The 27,571-nt window shown below is 54.7% G+C and overlaps 2 protein-coding genes across 6 annotated transcripts; one reads left to right on the plus strand and one right to left on the minus strand.

Moving 5' to 3' along the window:
- DDX11 (DEAD/H-box helicase 11) lies at nucleotides 1-14,322 on the plus strand. 2 transcript variants are annotated; one of them, XM_038767924.1, is made up of 26 exons: nucleotides 1-144; nucleotides 1,649-1,867; nucleotides 3,316-3,402; nucleotides 3,537-3,682; nucleotides 3,814-3,862; nucleotides 4,103-4,210; nucleotides 4,965-5,052; nucleotides 5,535-5,773; nucleotides 6,188-6,340; nucleotides 7,239-7,285; nucleotides 8,245-8,324; nucleotides 8,779-8,823; nucleotides 8,935-9,002; nucleotides 9,355-9,393; nucleotides 9,638-9,749; nucleotides 9,875-10,006; nucleotides 10,266-10,378; nucleotides 10,581-10,653; nucleotides 10,962-11,065; nucleotides 11,673-11,822; nucleotides 12,553-12,621; nucleotides 12,825-12,925; nucleotides 13,108-13,192; nucleotides 13,327-13,402; nucleotides 13,541-13,695; nucleotides 13,776-14,322. In XM_038767924.1, the coding sequence occupies exons 1-26, from the start codon at nucleotides 1-3 to the stop codon at nucleotides 13,806-13,808; spliced, it is 2,715 nt and encodes a 904-aa protein (XP_038623852.1). In that variant the 3' UTR covers nucleotides 13,809-14,322. The 2 variants fall into 2 exon arrangements, with proteins under 2 accessions (XP_038623852.1, XP_038623854.1); XM_038767926.1 differs by having other exon boundaries at nucleotides 2-144; nucleotides 3,543-3,682.
- On the minus strand, nucleotides 14,314-25,216 carry WASHC1 (WASH complex subunit 1). 4 transcript variants are annotated; one of them, XM_038767928.1, is made up of 11 exons: nucleotides 25,192-25,216; nucleotides 21,804-21,969; nucleotides 18,435-18,546; nucleotides 18,098-18,247; nucleotides 17,812-17,948; nucleotides 17,489-17,624; nucleotides 16,414-16,615; nucleotides 16,127-16,306; nucleotides 15,770-15,928; nucleotides 14,791-14,859; nucleotides 14,314-14,692 (listed from the first exon to the last, which is right to left on the minus strand). In XM_038767928.1, exons 2-11 carry the CDS (start codon nucleotides 21,962-21,964, stop codon nucleotides 14,550-14,552), a joined length of 1,449 nt encoding a protein of 482 aa, XP_038623856.1. In that variant the 5' UTR covers nucleotides 21,965-21,969; nucleotides 25,192-25,216; the 3' UTR covers nucleotides 14,314-14,549. The 4 variants fall into 4 exon arrangements, with proteins under 4 accessions (XP_038623856.1, XP_038623855.1, XP_038623857.1 ...); XM_038767927.1 differs by having other exon boundaries at nucleotides 21,804-21,972; nucleotides 25,192-25,209; XM_038767929.1 differs by lacking the exon at nucleotides 25,192-25,216 and adding an exon at nucleotides 23,967-24,021 and having other exon boundaries at nucleotides 21,804-21,972.
- Between the last annotated feature and the right edge of the window lie 2,355 nt (nucleotides 25,217-27,571).

Consider the following 27,571-nt stretch of genomic DNA (forward strand, 5'->3'; position numbering starts at 1 on the left):
ATGGCAGGACCAACCCAAGAGCCAGGCCAGATCCACTTCCCTTTTCCTTTCACACCATATCCGATTCAAGAAAGCTTCATGGCAGAGCTGTATCGGGTCTTGGAGGCTGGCAAGATCGGGATATTTGAGAGTCCAACTGGAACTGTGAGTGTGGACCTCAGGGCATGGGAACCTTCTGTCTCAGGGCGACTGACAAACCTGGGGGATCCTATCACCTCCACTTCCACTTAATCTTCACATTCTCTTTGTGCATATACATTCATTCATTCAGCTGTATTTATTGAGCGCTTACTGTACTAAACACTTGGGAGAGGACAACACAACAATAAACAGACACATTCCCAGCCCACAGCGAGGTAACAATCTAGAGGTGGGGAGACAGACGTTAATATAAATAAATTACAGATATAATAATGATGGTATTAAGCTCTTACTATATGCCAAGCACTGTTCATAGATATGTACATAAGTGTTCTGGGGCTGGGAGGGGGGATGAAAAAAGGGAGCAAGTCAAGGTGATGCAGAAGGGAGTGGGAGAAACGGAAAGGGGGAAGACCTCTTGGTGGAGATGGGCCCTCAATAAGACTTCAAAGGAGGGGAAAGTAATTGTCCGACGGATTTGAGGAGGGAAGGCATTCCAGACTAGAGGCGGGATGTGGGCGAGGGGTCGGCGGCCGGATAGGCGAGATTGAGGAATGGTGAGAAAGTTGGCATTTAGAGGAGCAAAGTGTGTATCCTGGGTTGTAGTAGGAGAGTAATGAGGTGAGATAGGAGGAGGCATTATTTATCCTGTATTGTACTCTTTGATTAAATGTTCTACCAACTATATAAAACGAAACTCTGGATTACTCAGGTGAGCTGGCTTTGACTAACAGAGGAAACTCTGCCAGTCAACCACCACCCCTTACTAGTAGAAGAAGCGCTAGTAGTAAATAAACTTGTCTCTGACATACCCACTCAAACACCACGCAGAGTCAGTAAAGTTTTTCTTCCACAGGTGACCCAGAAAGAAGCTGAGGACTATGTTGAGAGCATTGTACTAAGCACTTAGGAGAGTCCACTAAAGCTGTTAGAGCTGATCTCTGTCCTCAAGGACCTTACAGTGTAGCAAACTGTGGCACTAATGTCAAAATAGAAAATATAGCACCAGCTCTGCTTTCATGACATCTACCAGAATTGAGGTGATGATGAGAATGAAAAGAGCTAAGGACCCTCCTCACAGGCCTGTCTAGGATGAGAAACAATAATAATAATAATTAGCTATGGCATTCATTAAGCACTTACTTTGTGCCAGGCACTGTACTAAGCGCTGGGGTGGATACAAGCAAATCCAGTTGGACGCAGTTCCTGTCCCTCATGGGGCTCACAGCCCATGCTCTATCCACTATGCTTGTAATAATAATAATAGATGGCGTTAAGTGTTTACTATATGCCAAGCACTGTTCTAAGCACTGGGGTAGATACAGGATAATCAGGTTGTCCCATGTGGGGCTCAGACATTTAGTCCCCATTTTACAGATGAGGTAACTGAGGCACACAGCAGACAATAATAACACTAACCCTAATAATAACACTTTTATACTCCTTTTCTTTCAAAATGTCATGGTTTTTTGTGTGCGGGGTTGGGTGGGGGCATCTTTCTCCCCAGGGAAAGTCCTTAAGTATCATCTGTGGGGCCCTCTCCTGGCTTCGGGACTTTGAGGCGAAAAAGAAGCAGGAAGAGGCCCGGCTCCTGGAGGCCGGAAACAGCCCACCAGACAACCACGGTGACCAGCCCTCTGGCCCAGAGACCTCGGCGGGGGAACTCGACTGGATCACCCAATTTGTGCAAAAGAAGGAAGAGAGGGAGTTGGCGGAGCGATTGAAGGTAGTGTGTTTGCCGGGGAGCAGGGAGGAGGGTGAGCTCCACCTGCCCCTGGAGGTATGAGAAGGGCGGGGAGCCTTAGGGATTTGCCCTTTATTTTTTTTTTGTGGTATTTAGCGCTCTTACTTTGTGCCAGATACTGTACTAAGAGCTGGGCTACTTCCCAAGCGCTTAGTACAGTGCTCTGCACTCAGTAAGCGCTCAATAAATACGATTGGAGGAATGAATGAATACAGGATAGGTTGGACACAGTCTCTGTCCCACAGTCCTAATCCCCAGAGCAGTGAAGTGACTTGCCCAAAGTCCCACAGCACAAAAGTGGCAGATCTAGGATGGGAACCCTGTGCCACTCACTAGGATTAGGGAGTAGCGGGGAGAACTGGTATTGATGCTCTGTTTTTCAGTTGAGGAAACTGAGGCTCTGAGATGTTAAGTAACTTGCCCGAGGTCACACAGCAAAAAAGTGGCCGAGCCAGGATTAGGATCCCGGTCCTCTGACTCCCAGGGCCGTTTTGCTCTTAGGCCTCACTGCCTCCCAGCTTACTCTACCCGCAGCTTGTTGCCGCTGCTTTCCGTCCCTCCTCCTTGCCTCCCCTGAAGCTGCCATTTTGTAGCTGCCATCAAAGGCTTGGCCCTCAGGCCCTGGCACTGAGTGGGAGCGGGCAGCTGTTTTGAAATGCCAGGGACCCATGAGCCTCATGGAGACCCCAAGCCGAGGCCTCCCGGGTGCAGTGTTTGGCACCAAGTAAGCACTTAACAAATACCCTCATGAATAAACAATAATAATAGTAGCTTAATAAATACCTAATGAATAAATAATAATAGCGTAACACATCCCGGCTCCGCCACTTGTCAGCTGTGTGACTTTGGGCCAGTCACTTAACTTCTCTGTGCCTCAGTGACCTCATCTGTAAAATGGGGATTAAGACTGAGCCCCACGTGGGACAACCTGATCACCTTGTAACCTCCCCAGCACTTAGAACAGTGCTTTGCACATAGTAAGTGCTTAATAAATGCCATCATTATTGTTGTTATTATACAACTATTATTACTGTTTATTCATTAGGGTATTTGTTATATGACTATTCTTTACTTATTATGGCTTTTGTTAAGCGCTTGCTAGGTGCCAAGCATTGTTCTAAGCACTGGGTTAGAGACAAGTTTGGACACAGTCCCTGTCCCATGTGGAACTCACAGTCTAAGTAGGATAATAAAAATATAATATTGTTAGTAATAGTAGCAATCCAGCTGCTGGGTTGCTGCTATTATAGCTTGCAGTGCCTCCTGGCCCTCTCATCCTGCCCTGGGCCTCTGGAGAGCGTGGCTACTGGGCACAGAGCTTTAGGAGCCCAGGAAAAGGGAGGCGTGAGGTACAAGCCCCCTGGCACAGCCTCATTCCCCCTCTCCCCACTCCCGCACCTCTCTGTCACCCCCGCACCTCTCTCTTCCAGGACGAGCAGTCCAGGAGGAAGAAGCGAGAGGAGCGCTTCTTCCAAATCCGCCACAACGCCCAGCTCAGATACGCGGCCAAGAGGGTGGTGAGTTGAATCCCGCGGGGCAGCCGGGGGTCTGGGTAGCTCACTAGTTCTTCAACGGGGCACTCCCTCTCTCCCGCCACCCCAGCCTGCTGGACCTCTCTAACCCTCCCCATCCCCTGCCCGCTCATGGTCAGAGACAGGAAGAGGATGAGACCGAACGCCTCCTCCGCCTCAGCAAGGAGATGTTGGCGGCCAAGGGCGACGAGCTGCTGGAGCCTGGGGAGGAGGATCTGATCCTGGCTGAGTATGAGAGCGACGAGGAGAAGAAAAGCGCCAGCAGGTGGGACGGACATTGGACTCGTCTCTTCCCCCAGAGCCTAGCTCGTTATAAATAGGGGTTTATTAAGCACTTACTGTTATAGGAAAATTCCTTCCAAAGCCAGGCCTTCCCCAGTGTCCATCTCTCCTTAGCCTAGGGGAAGAGGACGATGACGACCTGGAAGAACAGCATGTGACCAAGGTCAGAATCACGTGGCACAGAGCTCCCTCTCCTCCTGAGAACTGACCTGGAGAGGCGGAGCCGACGGGGTGAAGGAAGGAATCGGGCTTCTGCCACCCGGTCCTTGTGTCCTTCTGGGAGCGGCCCCTGGTTGAGGGCCAAGGAGGGGTCTTTGGGGTTTACTTCCCTGGGCCTTGTGGGGAAGCCAGGACTGGGCAGGGGGACCACTGAGAGCCCCCTCTCTGCTTCCCTTCCACCCAGATCTACTACTGCAGCCGCACGCACTCTCAGCTGGCCCAGTTTGTCCACGAGGTGCAGAGGAGCCCCTTCGGCAAGGAGACTCGGCTCGTGTCACTCGGCTCCCGACAGGTGAGTGGCAGTGGACAGGTGGGGGCGGGGGGGACGGGCCCAACCTCTGATTTGCTGAAACCTCGGGGATGGCGAGAGGCCTCCACAGCGGCATACCACATTCTCTTCGGATACTGCAGGCGCCGGGCTTTGGAGGGAGAAGCTTGGACTATCAGGAAAAGAAAACGGGGCCTGTTTTCCCATCGGCCTGCCTCACTTTACCCCCTGCCCCTCCAGGCCTTGCCCTCAGCCAGACTCCCCTAGGATTGGGGCAGGGGGCACATGCAGTTGTGAATGTGTGGGATACAGAGCCGGGCACTGCTCGGGTAGTGTAATCAAAGATATTTGAGTCAGTCAAGTCAATCATATTGAGTGCTTACTCTGTGCAGAGTAAGTTAGGTGAGTACAATATAACATAAACAGATTTAATCCTTGCCAACAATGAGTTTACAGTCTAGAGGGGAGTGCTGACTGTGTGCAGAGCACTATACTAGGCACTTACACTGTACTAAACAGTGAGCGACGGGAGCAGAGACATAAGAGCAAATGAGGCCTTTATATCAACATCTATCTCCCCCTCTATACTGTAAGCTCGTAGTAGGCAGGAACTGTATCTGCCAACTCTGTTGTATTGTCCTCTCCCAAGCGCTTAGTCCAGTGCTCTGCACAGAGTAAGCACTCAATAAATATCACTGCCTGAATTCCCTTCAAGCCTTACTGTGCTAATCTCTCTGACCCCCCTCTCCTCACCCTCTCCTGGTGTATCCCCACGCAGAGCCTTTGTGTCAATGAAGACGTGAGACGGCTGGGATCTATGCAGCTCATCAACGACCGCTGCATGGAACTGCAGAGGAATAAACACGGTATGTCCCACCCCTCGCACCCCCTAACCTGGGACCAGGGGTGCCTGGATCACAGTAGGAGCTGGACCATGGTGGGTAGCATCAGAGCCATGGTGGGACACATGGCCTAATGGATAGAGCCCCCGGCCTGAGAGTCAGAAGGACCTGGGTTCTAATCCCGGCTCCGCTGCTTGTCCGCTGGGTGACCTTAGGCAAATCACTTCACTTCTCTGGGCCTCAGTTCCTTCACCTGTAAAATGGCGATTAAAAATGTGACTCCCATATGGGACAGGGACTGTGTCCACCCCAGCACACAGTATAGTGCCTGTCACATATTAAATTCTTAACAAATACCACAATTATTACTGTTATTATTATCATCATCCCCTTGCCCGCTCCCCTTGAGGAGGTCAAGGCCAGGATGAACCTGGCCCCCATCAGTACCCTCTGGGAATCCTTCTCTGGACACCCGCTCACCAGCCCTCCCTGCTCTGTGTCCTCAGGGAGGAAGAACCCGGAGGAGGAGGAAAAGGAAGAGCAGGCAGAGGAGACGGGAAAAGCTAGGAAAAAAAGGAAACGGGAGAGCCGGGCCACCTGCCCCTTCTATTCCTACGAGCAGATGCAGTTGCTCCGTGATGAAGTCCTAGTGGAGGTGAAGGATATCGAGCAGCTGGTGGTTCTGGGGCAAGAGAGCCACGCCTGCCCCTATTACGGGAGCCGCTATGCCATCCCCGCTGCCCAGGTGAGCCCACGTGGGGGACCACGGCCTCCACGAGCCCAGGCCTTGGCTGGCAGCATCCCCACAGGATTTTTTTGGCAGCATTGAGCTCTTCCTGGGGTATTTCCAAGGTGGAGTCTGATGCCTTCTGCCTCCCCAGAGGCTCAGGGGAAGGGAAGGCATGCAGATGGGAGAGACCTGGACATCATAGGGAGATTTTTTCCGCCAGGGAGCCCAGCATTCTGGTGGCCATGCCCGCCCCAACGTTGACCGGGCCCTGTGCCTCTCTTCCCACCTTCATCACCCCAGCAATCTTAGCAGTCATTCTCTTAGCCCTCGGCGTACTCTGACCCTGGGTGCCATCTGCAGAGCACAGCTCCTTGTGCCCTCTGGGCTCTGAGGGTGCCACCTGCCCAGTCAGTCCTTATTCTCCCCCAGCTGGTGGTGCTGCCCTACCAGATGCTGCTGCACTCAGCCACCCGACGGGCAGCGGGCATCCAGCTGCAGGACCAGGTGGTCATCATCGACGAGGCCCACAACCTCATTGATACCATCACTGCCATCCACAGCGCCGAGGTCAACGGGGCCCAGGTAGGTCGGGGGAAGCCGGGGCCTGGGAGTTGTTCTCGCCGCCTGCTCGGTGACCCTGTTGGCACAAAGCTGGCCCCCGAGGAGCTCACTCTGAAGTAATAGCATTTGTGGGGCACCCACTTCTAGAGGGGCACTGGGCTTAAACGATTGAGAAGGACAGAATAAAGAAAAGGAGGTGTCCCCTGCCCACAGCGAGCTCACACTCTAACCAGGGAGGCGGACACAATCATATTTCTTGAGCACTTACAATGTGCAGGGCACTGTACTAAGTGCTTGGGAGAGTACGATATAATCAGAGTTGGTTCCCTGCCCTCAACAAGCTTATAGAGTAGAGGACATAAAAATATTCACCACTACAGAGGTCAAAGTAAAGAGTCGAGCTTACCTTTATATCTAAGTCTCGAAGAGGATGTGGCTAAATTCGTAAGTGCTCAGATTGGCTGAGGGGACAACATAGCTCGGGCTGCAGGGAAGTCGGTCTGGGAGAGCATGAGGGATTTCAGGAGGAATTTGGATGTGGGGAAAACCACTTCAGCCATTCTCCGTTCTCTTCCACATCCTGCCAGGCATGGGAAGTCCCGAGCGGAGGCTTCTGGAAGCGAGAGGGGTTCCACTCAGTAACGGAGATTCGGAAAGTCTTAGACATCCTCGGACCATGGGGAGGGGTGGCCAGTGGGCTGCTGATTCCCAGTGACCTCTGGGCCTTTGCCCTGGTCAAGGTGAAGTTGGTGGAGGACAGGCGGGATTCTCAGGACTGCCTGTCAGGGCTGTGCCCAGTCCTTCCCTCCATTAACTGGCTCCCTCGTGGGCTTTGCCCTTCTCTGCCAAGGGGTTCTGGTCCAGGTATTGAAGGATGTCATCCCTTTGTCCCTCTCAGCTGATTTCTCTTCCTCCCCAGCTGTGCCAGGCCTACTCTCAGCTGCTTCAGTACCTGGAACGATACAGGTGAGCGCCCCTTCTCCCCACCACCCCATCCTCCCCCCCGGGTTCATCTGCTTAAGGGGTGATGTGGGTGGGTGGCCTCTGGCCAAAGTAGGGTTAGCTGTCACTGGTCTCTGTCTACCTCAAGTTCCAACTCAGACCCACCCTATTCAGTCAATCAGTTGTATTTACTGAACTCTTACTGGGTGCAGAGCACTGTAGCAAGCGCTTGGGAGAGTACAGTATGAGAGTTGGGAAACACATTCCCTGCCAACCAAAAGCTTCAGTCTACAAGGGAGACAGACATTAATTTAAATAAATAAATTACAGTATGTACATAAGTGCAGTGGGGCTGAATGAAGGGGGACAAATCCCAATGCACCCAACTGCTTACATCTCTCAGCTGGAGAAGCCAGAGATGAACTAGGGAGAAGCAGAAGGGGGCTTTAGGTAATATAGCTTAGTGGAAAGAGAAGGGTCAGGAGACCCACATTCTAATCCCGGTTCCATCACTTGCCTGCTGTGTGGCCTCGGGCAAGTCACTTGACTCCCTGGACCTCAGTTTCCTAATCTGTGAAATGGGGATTCAAAGCCTGTTCTCCCTCTCCCCAGGCCCCATGTGGGACAGGGACAATGTCCGACCTGACGATTTTATCTCCTGCAGCATTTAGTGCAGTGCTTGGCATATAGTGAGCACTTAACCAATACCATAATTATTATCATTTTATACCTGATCCTGCTATCCCCCATCTAGTCCCCGCAACCAGCAACAGTTCAGGAGAAGGGTAGGGTCTAATTTCCCCCCAAGCCTCTCTCTGAGCCCCAGACCAGTGAGGTAAAGGAAGCTGGGGGAAGGGACTGAGGAATCTTAAGGTCCCAGGCAGTCCTGGGGTGGGGGGGGGGTGGGGGGTGGGAGGAGACGGCCCCGGGCCCTGGGATCCCGACAACCGGCTTACGATCTGACACTTTGGGCTCTTCCCCAGGAAGCGACTGAAAGCCAAAAACCTAATGTACATCAAGCAGATCCTGTATCTGCTGGAGAAGTTTGTGGCCGTGCTGGGGGGTAAGAGTCTGTAGCCCCGTCGGGGCACCTGGACTCCCAGGCTGGTGGGCCCCTTCTGCCCACGGTGCTGGCCTCTAGTAGGGGGTGTTAAGCCGGGAAGGGGTGGCAGTGTCCTCACAGACAGAAAGAGGTCTAGGGGTCCCTTGCCCTAAGGAGGCCTCTCGATGGGAGGGCTAGACTGGCCCTGGCCCGCATGGACTTGTTCTGCCCTCCCACCCACCCCCGACTCACCAGCTGGCCTGACCATGATCTCCCATGGCGGGGTGCCATCACAATGTGGGAGCTGGTCTGAACTGGTTCCAGCCTGCAGGTTCCGGCCAAACCCCGGTCTGCAGCCGGGGCGGAGGGCGGCCCCAGGGTTGTCACGGGGTCGACCCGGTGGCCCCCGGCCCTCAGCCAGCTCTCCGGGCGGGGGCTCCCTCTATCGTGTTGGGGTTTTGGTCCTGCCTTCCAGGGAATGTGAAGCAGAATCCCAACACTCAGACCCTCTCACAGACAGGTGAGTGGGGCAGGCGGCCACTGGGAGGATTTGGAGGTGGGGTGGTGTTCCAAAATCTGCAGGTGGGACTGGGTCTCAATGAGCCCCTCGCTTCCCTCTCCCCGCCACCAGGAACGGAGTTGAAGACCATCAACGACTTTCTGTTCCAGAGCCAGATTGACAACATTAATCTCTTCAAGGTAAAAATTGCCACTCCGCCCCCTTCCCTCCTCCTCTGGCCCCCTAGGACTATGCATGAACCCCAGAGGGACTCTCCAGGCTGGCCCTCCTCCTCCTCACCTTCCTTTCCTCTTTCTCTCACACCCAGAAAGCCTTGATTGACCTCCCCCTGAAGGGGGAAGTAATGACCCAGTTGAACTTGGGGCTCTTCCTCTCCCTCTCTGCCTCTGACCAATTCTCACCTTCACTCCCAACTGCATGGGCGGGAGTGGGTAGAGCTCAGAGAGCGGGAAACTGGCCAGGGGCTGGGACGCCGACCACTGTGGCAGCCATGACAGGGAGGTGACAGGAGCCGGTGGTTGGGTTCCACAGGTGCAGCGGTACTGCGACAGGAGCATGGTCAGCCGCAAGGTTGGTGCGCCCCCTCCCCACTCCCTCCCCGGGTGACCCTGTCCCACTCCAGACTACCCCCAGAGACGGGCACACCTCCAGGCCAGCAGGCTGCAAACCCCCGCCCCAGACTTCCACTTGGCCAATCCCACAGGGAACCTCCAGGAGGATTTGGGAGCCTCTGGAAAAGGAGGGAATGGGAATGGAACCCTCTCCCACCCCCACCCCCCAGCAGCCCTTTCCCCTCCTTACACCCCCACCTCAGCTGTTTGGCTTCACCGAGCGGTACGGTGCAGTCTCTGTGGCCCCCTCCTCCTCGGAGCAACCCAAGCTGGCTGGCTTCCACCATTTCCTGCAGAACCTGAAGTCCGGGCCCAGTGAGTCCTGGACAGGGGCGCAGGGAGGGAGAGCGGGAGCGTGGGCCACACCCCCACACCTCGAGGAACAGGCACGGCCGTGGCTTCCGGACGGAGGGTCCTCCTCACCCCTTCCCTCCCCGCAGCGACTCCCCAGCCTACAGGAGCGGGTGAGAATGGGCCGCCCAGGCCAGCCTCCCCACTGATGCACATCGAAGGCTTCCTCGCCGCCCTCACCACAGCCAACCAGGACGGCAGAATCATCCTGAGCCGTCAGAGTAAGTCAGGACTGGGGCACCTCCCACGCACACTCATACCCCCTCCGCTGACACCCCCAGGGCAGAGAGGACTCACTCCAACTCTCTGGGCTACGGGGATGAGCAAGGATGCCCAAGAGGGTCTCTCTCTTCCTCGGAAGATGCAGGGGTCCAGCCTGGCAGCACCCCCAAGGGCAGGTGGTCTCCGCCTCTAAAGCTTCTGGTCCAGGGCATCAGGGAAAAAACAAGAGTGTTCTCTCACCACCCCACTCCTCTGCAGGCAGCCTGAGCCTGAGCAGTCTCAAGTTCCTGCTGCTGAACCCCGCCGTGCACTTCGCCCAGGTGGTGAGGGAATGTCGGGCGGTGATCATCGCCGGGGGCACCATGCAGCCGGTGAGACCGGGCCCGGCCACCATGATGGGTCTGGGTGTATCTTGGGAAAACAGCTTAAGGTCCTCCCACCTCTGCAGGTTTTTGCCTACCCCTTGCCACCTCCCCTCTCCTCCCCTCATCCTTTTCTCCATCCCATGGCTCCTCCTCCCTCACCAGACCCCCTTCAGCCCCCAGCCCAGGGCTCACGGGACCCTACCCACAGGTGGCTGACTTTCGGGAGCAGTTGCTGGCCTGTGCTGGAGTTGGCGCCGAGCGGGTGGTGGAGTTCGCTTGCGGTGAGTGTCTGGCTCCTGGCAACCGGTTGACCCAGAGCTGGGGGCAGAGGATGGCCTGGGGCACAGTGCTAGCCCAGTGTTCTCCTCATCTGCCACTGCCATCCCATATGCCCTGTGCCAGGGGCAGAGCCTGTGGACTCTACTGGCCCCAGAGGTGTGGGCCTAGGGTGTGAGGAGAATCAGCCTGGGCTGCCCTTCTCCCTCCGTGCCCCATCTCCAGTGGCTCCTTAATCCCCTTAAGCAGACCCCCTCGGCCTGCAAACAGCAGCATCCGCTCATGGCCCTCCCAATTGGTACCCCCACTATAGGTCACGTGATCCCCCCGGACAACATCCTGCCCCTCGTCCTCTGCAGCGGACCCTCCAACCAGCCTCTGGAGTTCACCTACCAGAAGCGAGAGCTGCCCCAGATGGTTTGTTCCCTGCCTGCTGAGGAGCTGGGAGGGAGATAATAAGAACAATAATAATAATTAACGGCACTTGTTAAGGGCTTACTATGTTCTAAGTGCTGGGGTAGATACAAGTTAATCAGGTTGGACACAGTTCCGGTCCCATGTGGGGCTCACAGTCTAAGTTGGAGGGAGTAGGATTTAATCCCCATTTTACAGATGAGGTAACTGAGTCACAGAGGAGTTAAGTGAATTAGCCGAGGTCACACAGCAGACAAGTGGTGGAGGCGGTTTTAGAACCCAGGTCCTTCTGACGCCCAGGCCTATGCTGGGAGTTGTTAAGCAGAGTGTGTGCCAAGCACTATACTGAGCACTGGGGATGAAACAAGATAACCAGCTGGCACACAGTCCCTACCGCCCACAGTGCTCCCCTGGTTCTGTTTGAAGCAGCCAGTTTCAGAGAAGGGAAACAAAAACCTTGTTGCCCACTCCAGGCCGGCTTCTCCCTCCTCTGCTGGTCCTTCCCCCCCCGTCCCACCCCCACCCCCACCCCCACCCCGGACAGCCCCAACCCGGGAATGGCTGGCCGGGACGGGTAGGGGCAAGGAGATGCCTTCTGTCCCCTCTCCAGATGGACGAGACCGGCCGCATCCTCTTCAACCTGTGCAACGTAGTGCCCGGGGGCATCGTCTGCTTCTTCCCCTCATATGAGTACCAGCGCCAGGTGCAGGCCCGTTGGGAGCACAGCGGACTTCTGGCCCGACTGGGCAACAAGAAGAAAGTGAGGGTTCTTTTCTCCTACCACCCCCCCACGACTCACCGTGTGACTGGCCACATCCTGCTGCCCTGAGAGGGACGCTGCAGGGAGACTTGGAGCCTGGAGTCCATTCTGGGCATCCTCCCATTTCAGATTTCTCCCTTGCTCTCCCTTCTTGTGCCCCGCTTTGAGGCAAAGTTTCCTTCCCTTCCTCTGAACCTCTGCTCTTCCCAATACACCCAGAACATCTTCCGGTCCGAAAATCGTTTTCAAGTCATCAGTGCTTAGTAAAGTGCCTGGCACATAAGCACTTAATACCATTATTATCATCAATGGTATTTATAAAGCATTTACTATGTACCAGAGCACTGTACAAAGTGCTTGAGAGAACAGAGTTAGTAGATACAATCCCTGCCCACAGTGAACGTACAACCTAGAGAGAATGACCAGGGATAGTAAACTCCTTAAGGGCAGGAACTAATGGCTTCTGCTTTGGTTGTACTCACCCAAACAACTGGTAGATTACACTCCACCCTCTGGGTGTCCAGTAGATTCTCCGGTCTCAACCCCTTACTTTCTCTCTGCCCTACTGAACCAGCTCTTCTCTTTCCCACATCCTCCACCTTGCTGTGTCTTTTGCCCCCAGGGACTCCTCTCACCCAAACCTCCTCTGACTGAGGCGCAGGGGGGAGAAGGGAGAAGCCGGGCAGACCCTAAGGGTCTCCACACAGTTAATGCCTTGCCCTCGTCCCAGGTCTTTCAGGAGCCCAAGAAGGCAAGCCAGGTGGAGCAGGTGTTGGCTGACTATTCCAAATGCATCCAGGTAAGAGATGGCCTGTGGGGTTATTCATTCATTCAGTCGTATTTATTGAGCGCTTACTGTGTGCAGAGCACTGTACTAAGTGCTTGGGAAGTACGAGTTATGGGTAAGCAGTTCCCCTCAGGGAGGGACCCCCGGGCTGTAGTGGGAGGGGAGTGGTAGGGGACTCACCAATCCTGGAACCAGTGGCCCCATGTCTCTCCCAGCACTGTAGTCAGCCTGGCAGTGCCATGACCGGAGCCCTGCTCCTCTCCGTGGTGGGAGGGAAAATGAGCGAAGGGATCAACTTCTCCGATGACCTGGGCCGGTAAGCAACAACCCCTTCCCCCCTCAACCACCAGCTGAGGGCCGGACTTCTGGGTCCAGCCAGGTCACCTCGGTCTCTGGTCGGGTAAGGACGGCGGCTGAGCACCCCGGGTTGTAGGGGTAGGGTGGTTGTGGTGCAGGGATTGGTTTAGGATGAACTCCATCCCCTCCTGGCCCTGGCAGGTGTGTAGTCATGGTGGGCATGCCCTACCCCAACATCAAGTCTCCCGAACTGCAGGAAAAGATGGCATACTTGGACCAGAACCTGGTAAGTGTCTGGCACCCATCCTGCTCCTCCCCGGGAGAGCCCGTGCCCCCCCAAGAGAAGTGGCACCTGTGGGGTGGGGGCGGTGAGGGATGGCTGTCCAGAGGGAGCTCACGACCCACGTCTCCACCGCTCAGCCCCGAGGCCCAGGCCAGGCCCCAGGGAAAGCCCTGATGGAGAACCTGTGTATGAGAGCCGTAAACCAGTCGATAGGTAAGGTGGCCGAGGGCGCCGGGGTAGACGGGAAGGGGCAGGGATGTTCTCTGCTCGTTCCCCTTGGGGAGCGGAGTCGGGGGACACAGCTGAGATCCGCTCCTTTCCCCCGATGCCATCTGCCCCCTCTGCCCATAGGCCGGGCCATCCGCCACCAACATGACTTTGCCAGCATCGTGCTCTTGGACCAGCGCTACGCCCGCCCGGCCGTCCTGGCCAAGATACCCGGCTGGATCCGGGGCCGCGTGGAGGTCAAGGCCGCCTTCGGCCCGGCCTTCGCAGTGCTGCGCAAGGTGAGGCCTGACCCCTTCACGACCCCTGCTGAGGCCACGCCCCGACCCCCCTCTTACCTCCACATGCCCTGTCTCCCCAGTTCCACCGTGAGAAGAGGGCTGGCCCTTCCTGATGGAGACCGACAGCTCCCCGCTCCGACCCCGCCATGCCCAGTGGGAGGCAGGGCGAGTGGGGCCTCGGCCTCCTCAGACCAGCCCCCAACAGCGGGGGAGAGCAGAGGCAGGGGTGACAACTCAAGGAAAAAGAGGGACAAGGCCCCCTGCCCCTGTCTCCATCAGCTGAAGTTGGGGAATCCTACACTGCATCCCTCACTTATGTTTCTACCTCCTTGGCTGGCTCCAGCTGCAGCGATGCTGAGAGCCATGAGGCTTCTCTGAGCAGGGCCTCTTGAAGGGAACCCCCGCCATCCTTTCAACACTCAGCCCCCCAACTCCTCCACCCCCGTACCCGCTCTCCCCCTCCTCCCGGCAGCGGGGTCCTGCCCACCGTGGCCCAGGCATAGGAGGGACTTACTGTGATGTCGGAGTCAGGCCCTGGACCCCCCTCAATGATGCCTGGTGAGGCAACACCAGGGGGACTGGGGGCAGCCAGGCCCCCCTCAATAAATAGGCAGCTGATAACCGTGGACCAATGCATCTTTATTGACTCTTGCTGCAGTTCCGTCCGTGAGAGCAGGGTAGCTATGCCCAGTGCTGTCCTCGCCCCCTGCCATGCCATGGGGGTAGGCGGGGAGACACACTCTGGACCCCACCCTCCCCAGAACTAGGCCTTGATGGGACAGCTCCCAGACAGCCTTGCTACACCCTGACCATGGCAGGGCTCCAGTGGGGGGGCCCCCAGACCCCTGATCCTCCTAGGGCTCCCAGTCTTCCTCCCCCTCCTCCTCTCCAGGCAGCTGCTGCGGGGGCGGTGGGGGCGGGATGGAGTCCGACATGCGGGTGAAGGCACCCCCGGGCCCCTCGCTGCCCCCCGCCCCCGGCCCCTTCCCGGAGATTCCTGCAAAGGAAGCGGAGCCGTGATGGCGGCAGGCCGGGTACCCTCCTCCACCCCCAGCCCACCGGACGGCCCACGCCCTGCAGCAGATCTCAGCCTACCTTTGCGCCTCATGAGCAGCTTGTTGAAGAGGTCGGACATCAGGTCCCCACCTTGGCCCGTGGCTCTCACTGCAAGGGAGATGGGCAGGCAGCGCTGAGACCGCCCCCCCCCCCTCCCACCCCCGCCTCCACCCCAGATCCAGGGTGAGAGTTCCCAAAAACTTGTTGGGAGCAATGGAGCAGATTTAGGGGAGTGGAGAGGAGACCAATTGGGGGTCCCCAGGATCTATCTAGATTTGTCCCAGCTCTGGCTCGAAGGAGGTGTCGGAACCTAGGAAAAACTCCGAGCCCATAGGGCAGAGTTGCCAAAACGGGCAGAAATCCCACGCCCAGAGGACAGTGGGACAAACCTCTCTCGTTTAAGTTGTGAGCCCCATGCGGGCAGGGATTTTGTCTGTTGTATTACACAGCGCTCTGCACACAGTAAATGCTCAATAAAAACGATTGGCTGAACCTGTTTATCTTATATGAGAAGCAGCATGGCTCAGTGGAAAGGACCCGAGCTTTGGAGTCAGAAGTCATGGGTTCAAATTCTGGCTCTGTCACTTGTCAGTTGTGTGACTTTGGGCAAGTCACTTAACTTCTCTGTGCCTCAGTTACCTCGTCTGTAAAAATGAGGATTAAAACTGTGATCACCCCCACCGTGGGACAACCTGATCACCTTGTAACCTCCCCAGTGCTTAGAACGGTGCTTTGCACATAGTTAAGTGCTTAATAAATGCCATCATAATCATTATTATTATTATATCTACTCCAGCACTTAATACAGTGCCTGGCACATAGTAAGCACTTAACACATACAGTTAAAAAAAAAAAAAAAGAAAACTTTCCCAGTCTCCCCTTCAGGAGCAAAGATTCGGCCCCCCGGCTGACTCGGCCGGGTGACATGCTATAGCAGCTGCCCCCAGCCACCTATTGGGGGACCGTCCAAGCCAAGTGTGTGTATGTGTGTGTGCTGGGGGGGGGCTGGAGTCCTCACCCTGCTCCTGCTCCTTCTGCTTCTTCTTCTCCAGCTTGCGCTCCTTGACGCTGCGCAGCCCGGCCTTTCCGATGCCCCCAGCCTGACGGATGGCCTCCAGCAGCGTGGCCCGCCCGCTGGATGGGTCCACCACCTCCTTGGGAGCCCCCTGGACCGGTCCTGGGGAGCCAAGGGGTTGAGATGGGAGGCCGAGCCCCTCCTCGGCATACCCTGGCCGGGAAGATGCTCTTCGGGGGGACACTGAGGCAGGGAGCCAGTCGGGGACAGGGAGAGTTGTGTAGCCAGCATGGAGCCCATGACACTTCCAGCATCCCCCTGTGTCCCAGACTCGGTCTGCCCCGTCCCAAGCAGCCATACCTGATGCCGACGTGCTGCTTCCGGCCCCGTCAGCCGCCTGGGCGGGGGTGGCCGGCGTCTGGGGCAGTGGGGGCGGTGGGGGGGCACTGGCCAGGACCATGGGGGCTGGAGGGGGTGGCGGTGGCGGCGGTGGGGGTGGGGGAGGCGGTGCTAGAGGAGTCAAGGCCCCATCCTCCAGCTCTGAAAACAGACAGGGCGAGAGCTCAGGGCCGAGCGGCTCAGCGGCGGTCAGCCCAGGGGCCGGCCGGGAGCTGGGGGAACAGAGCCGAGGCGCCTGCTGGGCCCACCAGGTCTGCAGGGCTCGGCCAGCTCGGCCGCGAAGGAGGGAAGGTCCGGGATGGCCCCGGGGGCGGAAGGTGCGATGCCCGGGCCCAGGTCTGCGCTGTACATGAGATCGTCGGCGATGCCTGGCAGGTCAGGCAGGTAGGATGGCACGTCGATCTCGGGCACCTGGCCCAAGTCCGGCACGTAGAAATAATTCTCAGCCACCTGTTGGGGAGAGGGAGGTCGGGGGTGAGCCCAGGCCGGACAGAGGGGGGACTCCGGGCGGACACTGGCAGGAGGAGCTTGATGGAAATGGAGGGCACCGGGGCCTTGGCAGGGAAGGGAGGCAGGGTGGCCAAGTTGGGAGAGGGCAAGGCTGGATTCTGATGACGGCTCCACTATCTGCCTGCTGGATTCATTCATTCATTCATTCGTATTAATAATAATACTAATAAATCGTATTTATTAAGCGCTTACTGTGTGCAGAGCACTGTACTAAGCACTTGGGAAGTACAAGTCGGCAACATATAGAGACGGTCCCTACCCAACAATGGGCTCTACAGCCCATGCAGTTGGAGCTGAACCTTTTAAACATTTGACAGTCACCCGACCCTCATCCCCACAGCACTTATCACATTTGAGTGCTTACTATGTACTAAGTGCTTGGGAAGTACAAGTTGGCAACATACCTTGGACAAGTCACTGCACTTCCCTGTGCCTCTGCTTCCTCATCTGTAAAATGGGAATGAAATCCCTGCCCTCCCTTTCAGACCAGGAGCCTCATAAGGAAAGTGAACAGTGTCTGGTCTATTGGCTACCCCATGCTCAGCAGTGCTTGGCACATAGTATGCACTTAATTACCTCTTATAGGGGAGGAGTAGGGAACATATGGGGGACACCAGTACATATCTGATTTATTTATATCAATATCTGTCTCCCCCTCTAGACTATAGGTTCATTGTGGGCAGGGAATGTGTCTGATATACTGTACTCTCCCAAGCACTTAGTACAGTGCTCTGCACACAGTAAGCGCTCCAATAAATACAACTCATTGATGCCAGCCTCCCCCTACCACCCCCCTGGCCCCCCACGGCTCACCTGCCGCTCCAGCTGTTCTCGCTTGCTGATGGAGAGCGGGGCATCGAACAGCTTCTCCTCCGTCTCCGCCCCGAGCGCCACGTGCGTCTTGGTCACGGCTCCGGCCAGTGGGTCCAGGAACACGTACTTCTTGTACCTGGGGGCATCCGGGGCCAGTCTGACGAGGGGCGGAGCACCCGGCTTCCTCCTCCCTGCTCGCTCCTCCGAGGGGTCGGGGCAGAAGGGTCCCCGCCAAACGCCACGGCCCCCTCGTCCCTGCTGACCTAAGCTTTGGCTTCCCCCAGCCGCCCCCCGCCACACCCCCCGGCGCCGCCCGGACATACAGGTTCTCGGTGGTGTTGAACAGCAAGAGGGAGCTGAGGGAGCGGATGTTTCCGGGTAAGCTTCCCAGTCCCTCCTCGGCCTCATCCTCGGGCTGGGCCTTGGGGCTCACACACACGGGGAAATACTTCAGCTTCTCCTGGACCCCGGGGCCAGAGAGGGGAGGAAGAGGGTTGACTTCATCCTCTCCACTCACCCCCTTGCCAGATGGCACCCCGCTTTCTCCTGCCCTCCCCGTGCTCCAGAACACCTGCCGCTCCCCCAGTGCCTTCCGGGAAGGGGTCAGACCTGCAGGGCCTTCTCGTCCAGGGCGGGGTGCTTGCTCAAGATCCGGTGCCGGGGGGGACGTCTCTGGGCCCCGGGGTCCCGGGCGCCCGCGAAGATGGACCTGTAGTCCTGCAGGTGTTCCGGGGCCGGGTATTTGGCGCTGGAGAACACCTGGGGGAATCACACACCTGGGAACCTCTGCCCCTCAGGGACCCCCCTGAGGTGGAGGGGGCACACAAGGTGCCCAGTTGGTGAGCCAGTGCCACGTGGCAGGGGGAACACGGGCCACACAAGATGCCCCTGCTGAAGAAAATGGCATGGAGGGGGTGCCAGGGGAAGGGCACAGGGGTAGCTCTACCTTAATGGCCTTCTTGCTGCCCTTGATCTTCTCGATCTTGGCCTGGGCCAGTGACACTCGCTCCCCGATGGCCTGCAGCTGTGTCCGAGTTGTCTCCACATGCTGCGAGATTCTACCCCAAAGCCAATGCCTCCAATGACTGTCCGCCCCACCTGCTTCTGCCCCATACCCCCAGTCCGAGGAGAAATAATTAGGGCATTTATTCATTCATTCAATCGTATTTATTGACCGTTTACTGTGTGCACATTACTAAGCGCTTGGGAAGTACAACTTGACAACATATAGAGACGGTACCTACCCAACAACGGGCTCACAGTCTAGAAGGGCATTTACTGAGCACTTACAATGTGCCAAGCACTCTATCATATTGTACTCTGTACTGGGGTGGATTTGCTTGCATCTGCCCCAGCGCTTAAAACAGTGCTTGGCACAAAGTGCTTAAAAGACACAATTATTATTATTATTGTTACACTCCCAAGCATTTAATACAGTGCTCTGCTCACAGTAAGTACTCAATCTATCCTTTTTTTTCTTTAATGGCATTTGTTACATGCCTACTATGTGTCAGGTGGTACTGAGGTAATAATAATAATAATAATGGCATTTATTAAGTGCTTACTATGTACAAAACACTGTTCTAAGCGCTGGGGAGGTTACAAGGTGATCAGGTTGTCCCACAGGGGGCTCACAGTCTTCACCCCCATTTTCCAGATGAGGGAACTGAGGCACAGAGAAGTTAAGTGACTTGCCCAAAGTCACAAAGCTGACAATTAGCGGAGCAGGGATTTGAACCCATGACCTCTGACTCCAAAGCCCGGGCTCTTTCCACCGAGCCACACTGCTTCTCTAAGGTAGATACAAGCTTATATCTAATCCGGTTGAACATGGTTCATTTCCCACATGGCGCTCACATGTTTAACCCCCATTTTATAGATAAGTGAGGCACAGAGAAGTGAAGTGACTTTCCCAAGTCGTTCCGATTCCCAGGCCCAAGCTCTATCCACTAGGCCATGTTGCTTCTCTACAGACTGACTAGCCCAAGCTGCCTGCTGTGTGATTTCAGACACGTCACCTCTCTGTCCCTCAATTTCCTCCTCTGTAAAATGGGGGTTAAATGGACTGGAAGGCCCCTGTCTGACTGTATTTTTATCTACCCCAATGACTAGTACAGTGCTTCACATATAGTAAGCCCTTAAAGTATCCCACTTATTCTTGTAATTACTACTGATTCCAGAGGAAATCAAAGCACACTCCAATCTGGCCTCCGTCAAACCTACGATCCCTGCAAACAGCCGTGTGGCCTTGGGGTAAAAGCACGGGCCTAGGAAGCAGAGGACCCGGGTTCTAATCCTGGCTCCATCATATACCTGCTGTATGACACCGGGCAAGTCACTTCACTTCTCTGTGCCTCAGTTTCCTCAACGGTAAAATGGGGATTTAATACCTGTTGTCCCTCCTACTTAGACTGTGAGCCCCAAGTGGGACAGGGACTGTGTCTGATTTACCTTGTATCTACCCCAGCATTTAGAACAGTGCTTGAAACATAGTAAGCGCTTAATAAGTACCATAACAAAAAACCCAAGTGGGAAAGGAAGGAGGCAAATCCCACAGCCTAGAGAGGATGAATGCCTTTTCAGATATCTCACAGCTAGGGCAGGGGTTGACTTCATGACTCTCAGAGGTATCTCTCTGCTACATCTGGATATCTGGGAAGATGACAGGAGGTTCAGGGGGAGGAAGAGGAGGCTACAAAACGGGGTACTTCTCTCCATCAGATTCCAGGGACCATGCCCCAATAAATAGGGACCACTTCCCTTTCCCTTACCCCAGTTTACAGGAAGAAGCCCTTGACTTTGAGCGGCAGAGGGCAGCTGGCCTCCGCCCATCCTGCTCCCCTCAACCTGACCCCAGCACCCCTCCTCCTCCTCCCCCCAGTCTCTACCCCCAACTGGGGAGAGATCATTAGGAAGAACCTGCTAATTATGCAGGCAGCTGATTGAAAGTGCAGAACCTGTATCCCCTCTGGGTGCTAATCAGCAGAGAGAAAGGAGGAGGGGTAAAGGGGATGAGGAGCAGGAGGTGTGGATGGATTTTCAAAATGATGCCTCACTATTCCCCCATGATGATTTGGGTGGGTGGGTCCCATTACCAGTTTCTGGGACCCTCTGGCTGAGCTTTGGGGGGCTACAGAGCTGCTAAGCCCCCTCCACCATTCACTCAGAGAGGGGAGGGGATCAGAGGGAGCACTGGGAGTAGAGACCCCTTATGGATTCTGTCCAATCAATCAATCAATCGTATTTATTGAGCGCTTACCGGGTGCAGAGCACTGTACAAGCGCTTGGGAAGTACAGGTTGGCAACATATAGAGACAGTCCCTACCCAACAGCGGGCTCACAGTCTAAAAGACCGGCTGGCCTGGGTGTTGGAAGGGCCTGGGTTCTAATCCTGGTTCCACTACATGCCTGTTGCATGATCTTGGGCAAGACACTTCACTTCTCTGGGCCTCAGTATCCTTATGTGGAAAATGGGGATTCAATACCTATTCTCCCTCCCCCTTCGACTGGGAACTCGGTAGGGGATGGGGACTAAATCTGACCTGCTTATCTAGTACTCGTCACCCAGCTGGGATGAGCACAGACCAGTTCTCACAAGCAGATCCAGGAGGAGTTTGGATATATCCATTGTTTTTTTATATTATTTGCTACAAGCACTTACTATGTATCAAGCACTGTTGTAAGTGCTGGGGTTGGTAAACATCAATCAGGTCAGACACAGTCCCTTCTAGATTATACGCTCATTGTGGGCAGGGAAAATGTCTGTTATTGTTATATTATACACTCCCGAGCACTTAGTACAGTGCTCTGCAAACAGCAAGGGCTCAGAAAATATGATCGATTGACTGATTCCCAGAGAAGCAGTGGTGCCTAGTGGATAGAGTATGGACTTGGAAGTCAGAAGGACCTGGGTTCTGGTACTGGCTTCGCCACTTGTCTGTTGGGAAAGTCACTTAACCTCCCTGGACCTCGGTTACCTCATCTGTAAAATGGGGATTAAGACCATGAGCCCCATATGGGGCGTGGATTGGGTCCAAGCTGATTGCCTTGCGTTTACTCCAGCACTTAGTACAGAGCCTGACACATAGTAAGCGTTTAACAAATACCATAAAAAAAAGTGACTTGCTCACTGATACCCACAGCAGGCAGGGGGCCGAGTCAGAACTCAAACCCAGATCCCCTGCATGCTAATCCCGGGCTCTTTGTGCAGGGCTGCCCTGTGATGACTGTCAGTGGGTGGGAGGCACAGGGAGAATGGGCGAGAAGCTGAGATGGGTTTGCCTCCACCTCCAAGGATGGCCGGTCTCTCCCCTACCTGCTGAAGATGTCCCCTGAGACTTTCTGGAGATACTGTAGGGTGTCGGCCACCTGTTGGACGGCCTCTTCCCGCCGCAGGTCCGGCTGGATCAGGGGGACTGTGTAGGACTGGCCTTCCAGGAAGTGGAGCTGAGTGGTCACCGTCGCTGCAGTCGCCATGGGGCCTGCTGGGGGAGGAGTGACATGTGGGGCTGGGAGACAGACCCAAGGGCTGGAGGCAAAGACCCCAAGGAGGAGCAGAGGGGTGGGGAGGGGTCACCCCTTTTCTACTGGCCCTGAGACTCAGGTGCCCCTCACGTAGAGTGAGACCACCCTCCCTCTGCTCTAGGGCAGTGGAGTTACCCTCATCCTCCTCTAGACTATAAGCTCGTTATGGGCAGGGATTGTGTCTATTATACTATTATTATTATGGTATTCATTAAGCACTCACTATGTGCCAAGAGCTGGTAGATAGAATGTCATCAGGTTGTCCCATGTGGGGCTCACAGTCTTCATTCCCATTTTAAAGATAAGGTAACTGAGGAACAGAGAAATTAAGTGCCATACCCAATGTCACACTGCAGACAAGTGTGGAGCAGGGATTAGAACCCACATCCTCTGACTCCCAAGCCTGGGCTCTTTCCACTAAGCCACTCTGCTTCTCCCAAACGCTTAGTACAGCGCTCTGCACACAGTAAGCACTCAAAAAATATGATTGATTTAACTTGGAGGTGACAGAGACGGGAATCACTTCAGCAACCTCCCCTTCAGCCAGGACTTCTTCCCAACCCAACCCCAGCCAGGCTGAGGCTGAAGGAGTCATGGGTGGCGGAGGGAGAACTGAAAGAGGTCCCGTGAGTGGGAAGGTAAGGGGCAGAGTCTATTTATACTGGGTTTAATTAACTCCTCTCCCTGGTGTCAGCGAGGAGCAATCACGCTGCGGTCGGCCTGATTTGATTGGCAAGAGGCAACACCAGGCGGAATATCAAGGCTGCCAGTCCCCTATAAATAGGACTAATTACCAGCCTGAAGACAGAAAGCAGCAAGGAAATGCATTAATCAGGCCAGGCACAAAGTCCCCAAAGCCAGGCTCCCAGACCCGCAGTCCTGGCCGACCCTCTGGGCATCAGGGGCGGGGCGGGAGATCAGCATGGCTCTGGAGGGCAAGAGCCTCCGGCTGGTTTAAGGTCCTGTGTGACTTCAGGAAAGAGTCTTGGGCTCTGTGAGCCTCAGGGCCCAGGATACTGACCCTCAGCAAGAACTGGAAAGATACTTGCTGCTTTCCCAAATCCCGTAGACTCTCTTCCTGCCCCTTTTCCTCCTGCCAGTCTCAAATTCAAGAAAATAAACTGGCCTAGACGATAGAGCATAGGCCTGGGACTCAGAAGGACCTGGGTTCTAATCCCGGTTCTGCTACTTGTCTGCTGTGTCACCCCGGCAAGTCACTTCACTTCTCTGGGCCTCAGTTACCTCATCTATATAATGGGGATCAAAACTGTGAGCCCCAGGTGAGACAGGGACTGTGTCCAACCTGACTAGCTTGGACCTATCCCAGCGCTTTGTACAGTGCCGGGCACACAGTAAGCACTTAGTAAAAACCATTAAAAAAAAAAAGATGTCCCTCTTCTCTAGTTCCAAGGCTGACCCTCTGACTGTCCCATTCAATCTCTCGTTCCTATGCTTCCTTCCCTTCATCCTGTTCCTCCTCAACTGCCTCCAGTCTTTTCACCTTGCCCCAGTCCTCCTCACCATCCTGGGCCCTCTCTCTCTGCCTTCAGATCCTTCCTTAAACCTCCCTGCTTCCAAGAACCTTCCTGTCAACGCGGCCCTTGGCCTGCAAAACCCCTCAATCAATGGTACTTTCAGAGCGCTTACTGTGTGCAGAGCGCTTGGGAGACTACAATATGAGAGGGTTGGTAGACACATTCCCTGCCCAGAGTGAGCACACGGAGCGGAAAGGGAGAGAGGGTGTCATGTACATGTGTGTCGGGGTTGGCGTGACCGTAAGAGTTGGCACCAGCAGCTTCAGTGAGGGGATGCAATCCTGGGGCGATGGGGAGGGGAGATGAGGTCAGCATCACCCTCTCCCCTTTCATCCCTCCGGCAAGCTGAAGAGGCCAGGACAGGAGCGGGAGAGGCACATATGGGTGACAGCCAACCCCCTTGCCCCTCACACACACACCTCTCCCACAGCAACAGGAGACTGGACCTCTGGGACAGATGGTGCCTAGGGAAGCCCAGACCTCTCGACTGGAAACTGTTTTACCTGCATCAGGAGGGCCTGAAGTTAGGTGTAGGGAAGAACAGCTAGTAATCAAGACTGGAGTGGCCCCACAAAGGGATAAGGGCTCAGCTTCCAGGTCAGCCTTTGAAATCCTGCTGCCAACTGGTGGACTGAACCCACCGGTAATAAGGGGGGGGTGGGAAAGTGAGGGGGACCTTACCAGTCCCTCCACCCGGCACTTCAGGGACCAAGGAGGCTGGCCAGGAAATGGTACCACCAGTCCAGGCCACGTGTGCCCCCTGGACTTCTATCCTCCCAGCCCAGTGCCCCAGGAACCTTCGCCACCTAGCCACTGGGGCAGCCACCCTGGGCCCCAGATTCCTAGGGCATCCAATCAATCAATCAATCATATTTATTGAGCGCTTACTGTGTGCAGAGCACTGTACTAAGCGCTTGGGAAGTACAAGTTGGCAACATATGAAGACGGGCCCTACCCAACAGTGGGCTCGCAGTCTAGAAGGGGGAGACAGAGAACAAAACATTTTAACAAAGTAAAATAAATAGAATAGATATGTACAAGTAAAATAAATACATAGAGTAATAAATACGTACAAACATATATACAGGTGCTGTAGGGAGGGGAAGGAGGTAAGGCGGGGGTCCTGTCAGGCTTCACATAGAGAAGCAGTGTGGTTCAGTGGAAAGAGCCCGGGCTTTGGAGTCACAAGTCATGGGTTCAAATCCCGGCTCCACCCCTCGTCAGCTGTGCGACTTTGGGCAAGTCACTTCACTTCTCTGGGCCTCACTTCCCTCATCTGGAAAACGGGGATTAACAACCTGATCACCTTGTAAATTCCCCAGCGCTTAGCACACTGCTTTGCACATAGTAAGTGCTTAATAAATGCCATCTTTAAATTCCCCAGCGCTTCGAATAGTGCTCTGCACATAGTAAGCGCTTAATAAACGCCGTTTTGGGGTTTTTTTTTTTCACTTCCCCCTAGGCCGCAGCCTGGCCTGGAGTAGTTTGGCCAAGCCCGACCCGGCCTCCAACCAAGCCTGCGCGCCGCAAAGAGTCTCGGGCCTTAATCCGGATTCCGACCCCAAGCCGGTTCAGTCCGGTTCGGGCCGGTTCAGTCCGGTCCTGTCCAAGCCTAACAGCCCCAACCCAGCGACATCTCCTCACCTGACTCCTCCGCTCGGCCCCGCCCCCCAGCGAGGCCACGCCCCCTTACGTCACCCAGGCCTAGGGTCACGCCCCTAACGTCACCGCTCAGCGCCGATTCGTCCGTCTTCCTGGAAGCCACGCCCCCTTACGTCATCGTCCCTTCGGTCGGCCACGCCCCCTTACGTTTGCGTCACATCTCCCTTCGTCCAGAGCCTGACGCCGTCGTCGCCTCAGCGCGCTCCTGTGTCCTAGCGCCCTGCCTGCAATAATAATAATAATAATAATAGCATTTATTAAGCGCTTACTATGTGCAAAGCACTGTTCTAAGCGCTGGGGAGTTTACAAGGTGATTAGGTTTTCCCACGGGGGGCTCACAGTCTTAATCCCCATTGTACAGATGAGGTAACTGAGGCACGGAGAAGTGAAGTGAGTGACTTGCCCAAAGTCACACAGCTGACAAGTGGCGGAGCCGGGATTTGAACCCATGGCCTCTGACTCCAAAGCCCGGACTCTTTCCACTGAGCCACGCTTCCTCTCTAAAATAATAATAATAATAATAATGGCATTTATTAAGCGCTTGCTATGTGCGAAGCACTGTTCTAAGCGCTGGGGAGTTTACAAGGTGATCAGGTTGTCCCACGGGGGGCTCACAGTCTTAATCCCCATTGTACAGATGAGGTAACTGAGGCACGGAGAAGTGAAGTGAGTGACTTGCCCAAAGTCACACAGCTGACAAGTGGCGGAGCCGGGATTTGAACCCATGGCCTCTGACTCCAAAGCCCGGACTCTTTCCACTGAGCTACGCTGCTTCTCTAAAATAATAATAATAATAATAATGGCATTTATTAAGCGCTTGCTATGTGCGAAGCACTGTTCTAAGCGCTGGGGAGTTTACAAGGTGATTAGGTTGTCCCACGGGGGGCTCACAGTCTTAATCTCCATTTTACAGATGAGGTAACTGAGGCACGGAGAAGTGAAGTGACTTGCCCAAAGTCACACAGCTGACAAGTGGCGGAGCCGGGATTTGAACCCATGGCCTCTGACTCCAAAGCCCGGACTCTTTCCACTGAGCCACGCTGCTTCTCTAAAATAATAATAATAATAATAATAATAATGGCATTTATTAAGCACTTAGTATGTGCAAAGCACTGTTCTAAGCACTGAATGAATGAATGCAATCCATTCATTCATTCAATCGTACTTATTGAGCGCTTACTGTGTGCAGAGCACTCTACTAAGCGCTTGGGAAGTACAAGTTGGCAACATAGAGAGACGGTCCCTACCCAACAGTGGGCTCACAGTCTAGAAGGGGGAGACAGACAACAAAACAAAACATATTAACAAAATAAAATAAATAGAATAAATATGTACAAGTAAAATGTTAATAAAAATAATAATGATGGTATTTGTTAAGCGCTTACTATGTGCGAAGCACTGTTCTAAGCACTGGGGAGGTTACAAGGTGATCAGGTTGTCGCACGTGGGGCTCACAGTTTTAATCCCCATTTTACAGATGAGGTTACTGAGGCACAGAGAATAATAATAATAATAATAATGAGGACATTTATTAAGCGCTTACTATGTGCAAAGCAGTGTTCTAGGCACTGGGGAGGATACAAGATGATCAGGTTGTCCCACGTGGGGCTCACAGTTTTAATCCCCATTTTACAGATGAGGTCACTGATGCACAGAGAATAATAATAATAATAATAATAATAATAGCATTTATTAAGCACTTACTATGTGCCAAGCACTGTTCTAAACTCTGGGGAGGTTACAAGGTGATCAGGTTGTCCACCATGGGGCCCACAGTCTTAATCCCCATTTTACAGATGAGGTAAATGAGGCCCAGGGAAGTGAAATGACTTGCCCAAAGTCACACAGCTGACAAGTGGCGGAGCCGGGATTAGAATCCACGACCTCTGACTCCCAAGCCCGGGCTCTTTCCACTGAGCCACGCTGCTTCTCTAGGAGCCCCATCATGCCCGGCCCCTCCCGGATCACCACCTCCGGGACCCGGCATGGCCTCTTCCGTCCCTCAGCCCACCCTGGTATTTGTTAAGCGCTTACTATGTGCCAAGCACTGTGATAAGCGTTGAGTACTTTACAGACGAGGTAACTGAGGCCCAGAGAAGTGAAGTGACTTGCCTAAAATCACACAGCAGACAAGTGGCAGAGCCAGGATTAGAACCATGACCTTCTCACCGCCCTCCATATGTGACAGACCACCACTCTCCCCATCTTCAAACTCTAATTAAATAATAATAATAATGTAATTTATTAAGCACTTACTATGTGCAAAGCACTGTTCTAAGCGCTGGAGAGGTTACAACGTGATCAGGTTGTCCCACAGGGGTTTCACAGTCTTAATCACCGTCTAAATCCCAGTCTAAATCAC

This window comes from Tachyglossus aculeatus, chromosome 27 (assembly GCF_015852505.1).
Source record: "Tachyglossus aculeatus isolate mTacAcu1 chromosome 27, mTacAcu1.pri, whole genome shotgun sequence".
Taxonomy (NCBI): Eukaryota; Metazoa; Chordata; class Mammalia; order Monotremata; family Tachyglossidae; genus Tachyglossus; species Tachyglossus aculeatus.